The sequence below is a fragment of the Megalops cyprinoides genome, chromosome 6 (genome assembly GCF_013368585.1).
Source record: "Megalops cyprinoides isolate fMegCyp1 chromosome 6, fMegCyp1.pri, whole genome shotgun sequence".
Lineage (NCBI taxonomy): Eukaryota > Metazoa > Chordata > Actinopteri > Elopiformes > Megalopidae > Megalops > Megalops cyprinoides.
Window position 1 is genome coordinate 27,934,730 of NC_050588.1, and position 9,951 is coordinate 27,944,680.

A 9,951-nucleotide genomic window follows, 5' to 3' on the forward strand; every position below is an offset into this window, starting at 1 on the left:
TTTTCTGTAGACATTCATGCTACAGGCAAGTATATGATTTTTATAACAGGAGAGTAGTTAGGTTTATCATTCCCTTTCCCGTTCTTGATCTTGAGCATTACAGTTTCCAGTATATATATACCTCATGACCATTTAGTCTTCAGTGAATCACACTTGCGTGGAAACTCTGACATAACTGAAACCAGAACTGTAATTAAAACAGAATAATTGTACAATGTCAGAATTCAGGCAGGGTCTACAACAGACCAAAATCAACATAAAGATGAAAAAGTGCAAACTGACCCAGCGTTGGACATTTACTGTGTTCCTTGTGAACATGTATCGAAACTTTGTGTTTAACTTGGGCTGTTTAAGAGTAAATGAACTATGAGAAAGTGCAAGCCTTAACATGTTGGCCATCATGTGTTGTAGCAAATGGCCAACACAATATTCCAAACACTAAATCAGATCAGGAGGAACCCCACCTACAGTGGTAGGCTCCTTTTCAAAGTCATCTGCTGCTCAGTAGACCAGGTGACTACTTGTGATTGTGGGTTGCCGTGAAGAGATTTTTCCTTTTTGCCAAACAATATACATGAAAAAATGATTAGGAAAATGCCAAACCAGAGATTCAGCCCTCAGTGAGGGCAATCTGTCCTTTTATGAATAACACACCACACGCAGTTAATTTTTTTTCCTCAGACATTTATTTGTAGTACAGTATCTGTTATATATGGTATTTTAAATTAAATAAGTTACAACGCTTGAAAAAGACAGTCAGTTTGTAGGACGACACAGGGGGGTGGGATGTCAGGCACAGGCTGAGAAGGGATGGCTCAGCCCACTGAAGTAAGACTTTTCTCTTTCGCTCATCAGCTCAAAGTGCAGCGGCTGACGGCAGAAATTACACTCTGCAGACGAGTGCGGCTTCAGCTCCAGACCCACCTCCTTCCAGGCCTCCACCAGCTTCTCTGTTGGATTAAAAAAAAAATAAAAATTAAAAAAAAGAAGTTTAACTTCTTGAAGCCTTGGGTTTCCCACTTTAACTCTGTCAACCCAAAATTCTAAAAGACATCTTATGCTCTGGTAAGGATATCCACCAGCGAATCTCTCACTCCCACCTACCAACAAAATAGCTCATCATCTGCGGGGTGTGGTGGGGCGTGGGGGCGATGCGCAGCAGCTCCTCCCCCCGGGCGACTGTCGGGTAGTTGATGGCCTGGACGTAGATGTTATACTGGTTCATCATTATGTCGCAAACCTCTGTGTTCTTCGCAGCGTCTGCAACCTGCATCCAACAGAAAAGCAGTGACGTTGAGCTCGCTTGAGGCGGACAGGGCTCTGCTTTCACGGCAAAACAACACGGTCAACACTGATGTAACACAGGGAAAGGGAAGAGGGAGAAGTGGCCCAGTGGACTGACCCTGACTGGAATGATGTGGCTGGGACAGTGGACGACGGGCAGGCCGGAGTCCATCAGCATCTGCCGGAGCAGCTTGACGTTGCGCTGGTGCTTGCGCCTGAGGACGCGGCCCTCCTCGCTCTTCAAGACCTGCACAGACACCCTGGCGCCGGCCAACAGCATGGGGGGCAGTGAGGTGGTGAAGATGAATCCGGCCGCGTAGGAGCGCACGGTGTCCACCAGGGCGTCGGTGCTGGCGATGTACCCCCCGACGCAGCCGAATGCTTTGCCTGCAGCATGGAGATGCACTCATTTTAAAACTTCAAAACACGGAAACTGCAAAAAACCCCTTTGTTCAAAAATATTGCAACAGTTTTACAATGAAGGAAATAAAACTTCTGTACTGATTTATTCCTAGCTGAACATGCTTATCATGTGTCCTTAGGCAAGTGAAAGTAATGTTTTCCGATTCATTACTTCTACTTTACAGTAACTTTTACAGTAACTGCATATTAAGCAAGGTAAAATTGAATATGTATTTTAACAAGTTTCATTAATTCAAAGAAATATATATTTTACAACTGCATTCAGCCAAGTTATTGTTTAAAAATGACTCACTGTCACAAAAAATGTCCTAATTACTTGAATGAGAGGAACACCTAACACCCATATATCTCATATTCCTTATAAAACTGGATATACTCAGTTGATTAGGTCACTTCAGAGATATAATGCAAACAGAAGAATGTCTTACTCTTGAAACTCAAAAATCCAACTGAAAAATTTGCTCTTGGTTCTGAGGTGACTATCAATCATTTCGTTCAATTAAATTACAGCCAGACACCAGCCCCTTATCAATTGGATTGTGAAAATTACAACTCTGACCTATAACTTTTAAACTAGACCACACTGCATCACTGCAATGAGGTCATCTTGTTTTTAATCTGGCAGAAAGCAGCTCTCACTCATCAACAAAGGTTCAGATTTCCGGGGCTAATAGGAAAAATTCACTGACAATAAACAGAGACCTCAGTTTCCTAGCAACAGCCGAATGACTTCAGTTTCCTGAGTGTCCCCAGCGCATTAAGTAGCAACACCAGGACTGGTCCGTTTTCTTTAAAGCCTATTCTGAATTCAGTACGCAATGCAAATGAATGACTAGGTGAACGGCAATTTTGAACACCCCCACCCAGTTCTGTCTCTGACAAGGCAACCAAAAGAAAACTACACATTATTGCATGCAACAGCCTCCTCACCAAGTGTTCCAGAGATGATGTCCATCTTGTGCATGACGCCATCTCGGTCTCCAATACCACCACCCCTTGCTCCGTAAAGGCCAACCGCATGAACCTCATCCACAAACGTGATGGCGCCAAACTCATGAGCAACATCGCACATCTCCTCAAGCGGACACACAGCACCTTAAACAGAAGTGCACCATTATGCTCATGACTAGTAAAACCTTCATCACAAGAGCCAACAATAATTACACAACTAATAATAATAATTTAAAAATAAATAATACTAATAAATTAAATTTTATCTGCCAAGATGTTTAATCCAGTCTTGCCACTGCAATATTACACCCCATGTTTCAAAAGACTGTAATAGAAAACCACTCGCAGGAACAGCCTTACTTACCATCCATGGAGTGCACAGTCTCAAAGGCTACAATCTTTGGAGTGGAAGGCTTAGACTTCTGTAACAGCTCGCGCAGGTGATTGACATCATTGTGGCGGAAGATGAACTTTGTTGCTCCGCTATTCCTGATCCCCTGAATCATTGAGGCATGGTTCCCAGCATCTGAGTAGATCTCACAGCCTGTTAAAGGGAAATGACTCAGAGTCATGCTTGAGCATTCAGAAGAGCATATACATTTTACACACACGGTTATACAGAGAATTTGCATTCTTTGCTATGGTTACCCTTAAATTCACTTTTGTTAGAAGTGTCGAAAAGCTTGCGAGAGTGCTGGCAGTTGCGACAGAACGATATGGGTTTCAGAGAGACACCTGCACAGGATCTGAATCTTGCTTGTAATCGCATCACACAGTTTGGCTGTGAAAAGGCGTTACCTGGTAGCATCTTGGCAAGAGTAAAGAGGGTGGAGTCATTGGCCACGAAACAGGAGGTGAAGAGCAGAGCCGCGTCTTTGCCGTGCAGGTCTGCCAGCTCGTACTCCAGGTCCACGTGAAACTTGCTTGTCCCCGAGATGTTCCGCGTGCCGCCAGCTCCAGACCCGTGCTTTCGTAAAGTATCCCTGTGAGGAAAAGCACGTTCCTATCAGCAGGTCACACTTTAAATGTGCTCAGGGTTTTTTTTTTTGTTTCGTTTTACCCAAATTTAAAACAAACGGAACAAGATTATAAAGACAACTACTTAGGGGGAGGATACTGATGAGACAATTAGTGCGACATTGTTCAGGATTTACACCCACGTTACTTCGTACCCACTGTTCATCATTTATGCTGTGGGACTACACCTGACTATTGAAGGCAGCCAAAGCAGCTATACAGAGGTACATTTATGTTCTTTGTATATTTATTTGAATGGTATCCACTTCAAAACTGGCAGTACCATAAAGGGCTTTCAAACATTTTTGTGACCAGCTCTGACAAGCTCAGAGTGCCTCAGGCTGATTTGGGACAAAAACGACCTATTTTACATTTTTGTATGAAATTCCTGTAAGCCTTTCCTGGTCTAGTTTTTCCATGCTTTTGCCTTTTCTCGTCCTTCATCCTGTTTTTCCGGTTGGACTTTTTTGACTGCACCGCGTGCGTATGCAAAGCACTCACATTATGGTGCGGATGACCCGAGGGTGCCGGCTCATGCCCAGGTAGTCGTTACTGCACCACACAGACACATCCCGCTTGGAGGTCAGCGTTTCGGTGTAGTCATCCGCCATGGGGAAGGCCGTTGCTTTCCTGTTCACAGTTTTAAACACGCGATACGTGTGGTCGTTCTTTTTGGCTTCAATCTTCTTTTCAAAGAACTTGTCGTAGTGGAAGTTGGAAATCGCTGTAAGACAGGACAACAGAATTAAAGGTTTTAAATTAGTGGAATTTACATGTTCTATAAGAATCCTATTGTAAAACAAAAGCACCAAACTTCCACACACTTTAACTTCACTATTTAAAATGGGACCTGCATTTTATGCGCATCTTACATTTGGGCATGTTCTCCTGTAGCAGGTGGGACACCCTGGCTGGGCGCTGCTTCAAGAGGTTCTTCAGGAGGTTGCTCCGGTCCTCCCCATCAGCGCTGGTCATGCTGACCACTGCAGGGCTCACTGGGCGCTCTAGAAATAACCAGGAGGGTGGAGAGTGCGTCATACGTTTCAGCCTAATAATTCATTGTTGCAGCTTAAGACGAGCAGTGGACCAGTGAGCAGTGCTTTTGCTATGGATATGCAGAAAATCAGAGGGTGTGCGGTGCTGCCTTACCTTTGCGGACTGCGTCCATCTCCTGGACGTCCTCCTGCAACTCGATCCTGGCCTGTCGCACCACACTGCTGTTCTTCTGCCCCATCTCTGCAGCCAGGAAGGGGCACTTCGAAGCCGAAACCTGACCTGCCGGGGGCATGGGGTGACCAGGCGGGAGCTTTGGTTGCTCTTTGGGGCCTAAAAGAAAGAAAGAAAGAAAGAAAGAAAAAGAAAGAAAAAGAAAGAAAAAAAGAAAAAAAACAGATGATGAAAATTCAGTGAAACAAGCAAACCTGCTTTTTGAAGGTAAATGGAAGCCAAACCCTTTCAGTCATAAAGGGGGTTAAACACTCACTGTCGCTGGCTGAGCTGGTGTCCTCTGTCTTCTGACAGCTAGTGGAAGACGAGGAAAGGGCACGTGCAAAGGGCCTGGATGCCAAGTCCATCATCACAGGGCACTGCTGTGCATACACCACCAGAGACTTCCTAGCCTGCTGCAGAAAAGCTTGGGGGACACAAGACAGGAACGGGCAGCGTCTGATGATGGTCTCCATCATTGATTGTCCAAATCTGTAATGATAAAATAAGCAGGAGCTTGTAACTACAACCTGAAAAGTTTGCCATCTCAATTTTCCACAGCAGATAGAGCCCGAAAATGATGAAACATGCCCAGTCACTGTGACGCAAACAGAGTCAGGACCATCCCTCCGCTGAGATTAGTGGAACAAAAGGCACGAAACCATACTTCAGTGAACTCTTTCTTCCTCCGTCATCGCTGGTGATTTCACAGACAGCGACCTTCCATCAGCACATCACAAGAGCATCAATTGTTCAACACAAAAGGGAGGTTTCACAATCTACAAACAGCACGGCCTCTTTTTTTTGCTGCCAAAACATTTAAAATGACTTTAGAATTATGTACAAAACCAATGCTCAATCCAACAAGGCAAAAACAACAAACAATATCAATATAAAAATGTACATTCCCAGGTCATATACAATATTCTGATACTGGCAAATGGGCAATAAACTTCCCACTGACATCAATCCCAGCAACAGTTTCCCCACTGACATCAACATTTACCAGGCAGCTTCCCATTCCCTATGAAAATGTCCCTCAGGACATTAACAAACCAAGAAAACATATGCTGAAAATAGAGGGACTAAAACCTTGGGTTCTTTTAAAGGAAGAGAGGTTTAAATCTTAAAGGTTTCAGCTGTCCTAAAATCACCTGCTAATGACAGTACCCATAACAACCACCTACTCTTGGGTGCCCTGAGCAAGAGGGTAAATATCCCCAAGCTCAAATGCTATTAGTTCAGTGCTGGCAAGAGTATTAGATAGATGTAACTGACAAACCAATTTGCTTCAAACAGTTAAGCACTAACCACAAACCACTCTACAAGGCACTTGGTGTATACAACAAAATGCTGTCACAAACTGGTACTTTAATGACAACTTACTCATATTTACAACCAGGAAACAATGTCCTGGGGTTTGTAGGAAATGTGTTATAGGTGTCAATTCCTTAACGCCTTGGCCTCCTATAAATAACCCATGAAATGAAGAGATGAAATAACCTTAAACGGCAGCATTGTTTAAAACAAGCAACTGCTGGGCTGTATAGTATAATGTTTCATAGCAACACATTAAATATATATATTTCATGTTCACAATATACTTACTAGACACACAACTCAGTGAAAATTGCTTCAGCCACACCTGATTAACCACATGAAAAGGCTATCCGTTCTCACTGCATGGGAGGTCGACCTTTCAGTTTCTATTAAATATGAGTCAGTCTGAGGTCAAGCAAATGTCTGCCAAGTGTTATCATATTCATTCATATGGCTTGACAAAACGTTTCACTACGTTACATTTTTGAGCTTGTGAAATGTACCGGGTACTTTAGTCCATTGACAAACAGAGGAGTTTGCTCATCTCCAATTATAACTGCAACGATGTAATGGAAAAGTTTTACTTCGATCCAAGATAAATTGGAGAGCACAGTCTACACTGCAACCTGATTGCAACCTGATGCCGAGCCAAGTCACGCATACCCAAAGTAACCCAGCTCTTTCAACATATACCTTCCTTAGAACTTCCCTAAACATATTACCATTGATGACAACGTCCCTAATAACAAAAATGCTACTAGTTTGCGAGTTACACGTGATGCAGCGTCTGATGGACTGCATTCTCGTCAAATGAAAGGCACAAGTATAGGTTGCAAGTAAGCAGCAAGCTGGCTAACTTAACTACATCACTATCCCCCCCGCTATGTCACATCCGACAGGTCACATCAGGTTACACGATTAACTTAAGGGGTTATCTAACTTGCCACACGTTGCTATACATTTTCATTGATTAGTACATTTGCCTAGTTAGCTGGCAACAGGCGCCGTTTAGCTTGCCGATTAATATTTTTGTTGCCATAGTGTAACCATTTAACTACAGAACTAGCTACCTACTGTAGATTTATTGCCGTTAGCTAGCCAACATCACTGAACCTGCATAGGTCGGTATCCGAGCTAGCATCACCATCAGCCGGTCAACCACAAGCAAATTAGCCAGCTAGCTATCTGAACCGGCAAGCGAAGAAAGGAAAATCCAGCTTATGATAAGTAAAAATATTATCTGGCTACCAACAAATGACTATTGCTTGACTAAGCAGCGAACTAGCTACGATTTATTACATTACCCGTAAGTAACGTTAACTATATAGTAGCAAAGCTAGTTCAAATCATTCATAGTTGCTAACATGCTGGCCATTTCCATCTTTTGTAACGTTAGACAGTCGTGACGTTAGGTAAGTAACTTACTAGTTAACGTAACAAGATAGACAATGAAATGGCCACTTATAATTGACTTTCTTACCTTTGAGGTACACTTCCGCGTATGTATGATGACACAGAACCGTTTCTAAAGTGCCGTTTACAGACAAACTGACTTACTTATTCCCTACAATGATGTAACTGCCGTTATCCTTCACTGAGGACGAACGAAAGGACAAGCTCACGCAGCCGGTTTTAAAGCAACTACGGCATGTGATCTCGCGAGAACAACGTCAGCGCTTCCCTCGTGTTCATAGAAAGAAAATCTATGCCGTGAGAACGTGACGAAATTAAATTCGGAATTCCAAGACTATGAGTCTATGACATTAGCCTACATATTTAACAATCAGTGTACAATTAAGTATCTAGTTATATCATAACTAACGGTATGCCACTCTTAACACTTACGAAAGACAAAGCATTTGTATTTACTGCCATTTATTAAATTAAGACGGAAATTAAGTCAGGATATATTTGTCTGGGAAAATTGGTTGTTGTTTTGCGTATTCATTACGTCTCCTAATTATGTACGCAATATTACTGTAAAATGATGTGTAATTTCTTTTATGTGTGTGTTATGTTCCTCGAGGATCTTAACTGTTCTAGAACTATTGAATATCAACCTCGTTTGCTGCGATGAATGTTTGGCTGTCGTTTTTATTTCTATGAGTTAATGTATTGTTTGAATCGTTCGGTAGCCCATCACAAAGCGTAATGTATTTTGTTCGTTACAAAATCTGATCTTTCGTAAGAGGACAATTTTGTAACTTCAGATGTCGTGGAGGACAAGATAGGTGTGTTCGTATGACTTAACACTGAAATATTGTTTAAGGGCGCCACCTGGCGAATATTTCTAAGTAATACGTTGTTTCAACATATTTAGAGTGTGGTTTTGAGACGGCTCATGCTGGTCAAAAAATAAAATTAACATTTCATTTTTGGTAAACGAAAACAGATCTTTATCAAACGTTAACGTGCATTCAGATTTATGAAAAACCATAACCATCCGAAGGGCTACTGATTCGACACGATTGGTTCTACCTTTGGACAAGGAACTTAACCTACAATTACCTCAGTAAATATCCAGCTGTATAAATGGATAAAATTGCTATCTGCTATATGTAAGTTGCTCTGGACATTATCATCTGCCAAATTACATTGTAATGTTATGACATGGGTAGCTTTTTTCAGGATGTCAAAATTCATTCCTGTTTTAATCCTTTTGGGTTTTTCTAGATAGTTAACATATTTATACATATGTGCATTACATTTGATAAGCAGACGCACATATTGAGAACAACTCGCAACATTTTTATATGTTATCCATTGTGCAGCTGGATATTTACTGAAACAGTGCTTCACCTCTGTATCAAACTGGCAACCTCTCAGCTCCAAGTCTTGTCACTTATCACAAAACCAGACTGCTGCTCCCACATGGTCATTAACGTATAACTGCATTTTGTTCTCACATCACAGCATAATGTGTGTAATTGAAAGCAACTCATTTAAAATGAATCAATCTCAACTGATAGTGCCATGCACCATTTCATATATATTCAATTATTTTTATTGAGTTTCACAACATCAACTGCACATACATTGACATAGTAAAAGCATAAACCTGAATGAAAATATGTTTCAGTGACTTGAGCAATGTATCAGAAGTGCAACAAACTTACATGCATTAAAGAATACAATGTGACAATACAGATGTGTAAAAACACAAATATAACATAAATAACACAAATAAAAAAATAAAGTAAATAAAAAGATTAAAGTAAACAAACAACTAGGGTAAAAAGAGGGGTGTGGGAGGGGGGAAGGGCTTCAATTCATGAGATTAGCTGAGGGGAGGGAGTTATGGAAGTAGTCTAAGAAGGGCTGCCATACCTTGTAGTATTTCTTAGAGGAGCCTCCAATACGGAATCTGAGTTCCTCCAGTTTAAGGTGTGCCATGATATCCTTAACCCATTGGCCATGCGATGGTGGAATTCTGTCCTTCCATTTGAGAAGGATGAGCCAGTGAGCTAGGAGCAATGCAAAGGACATGGCTTGTGACTGACCATTTAAGATCTCTTTTGGGACAACACCAAAGATGGCAGTCACAGGGTGTGGTGTAATGTCATGGCCACACATCTGAGACAGTGTATCGAATACAGAGGACCAAAAGGGGGCAACAGTCTGGCATGAGAAAAACATGGTATAAAGTGGCAGGGGCACTGAGGCATCTTTGGCAGGTGGGGCCTGTGTCAGGGTATATTCTGGCAAGTTTGGCTCTACAAAGAGTGCCATGCACCGTTTCAGAGTGAAACT

The 9,951-nt window shown here is 42.1% G+C and overlaps 1 protein-coding gene across 1 annotated transcript; it reads right to left on the bottom strand.

The window, feature by feature from the left end:
- Nucleotides 1-663: 663 nt before the first annotated feature.
- On the bottom strand, nucleotides 664-7,822 carry alas1 (aminolevulinate, delta-, synthase 1). The gene is made up of 11 exons (XM_036532301.1): nucleotides 7,682-7,822; nucleotides 5,159-5,373; nucleotides 4,825-5,001; nucleotides 4,548-4,679; nucleotides 4,177-4,399; nucleotides 3,457-3,641; nucleotides 3,023-3,202; nucleotides 2,638-2,802; nucleotides 1,403-1,671; nucleotides 1,105-1,267; nucleotides 664-950 (listed from the first exon to the last, which is right to left on the bottom strand). The coding sequence occupies exons 2-11, from the start codon at nucleotides 5,358-5,360 to the stop codon at nucleotides 790-792; spliced, it is 1,857 nt and encodes a 618-aa protein (XP_036388194.1). The 5' UTR covers nucleotides 5,361-5,373; nucleotides 7,682-7,822; the 3' UTR covers nucleotides 664-789.
- Nucleotides 7,823-9,951: the final 2,129 nt, after the last annotated feature.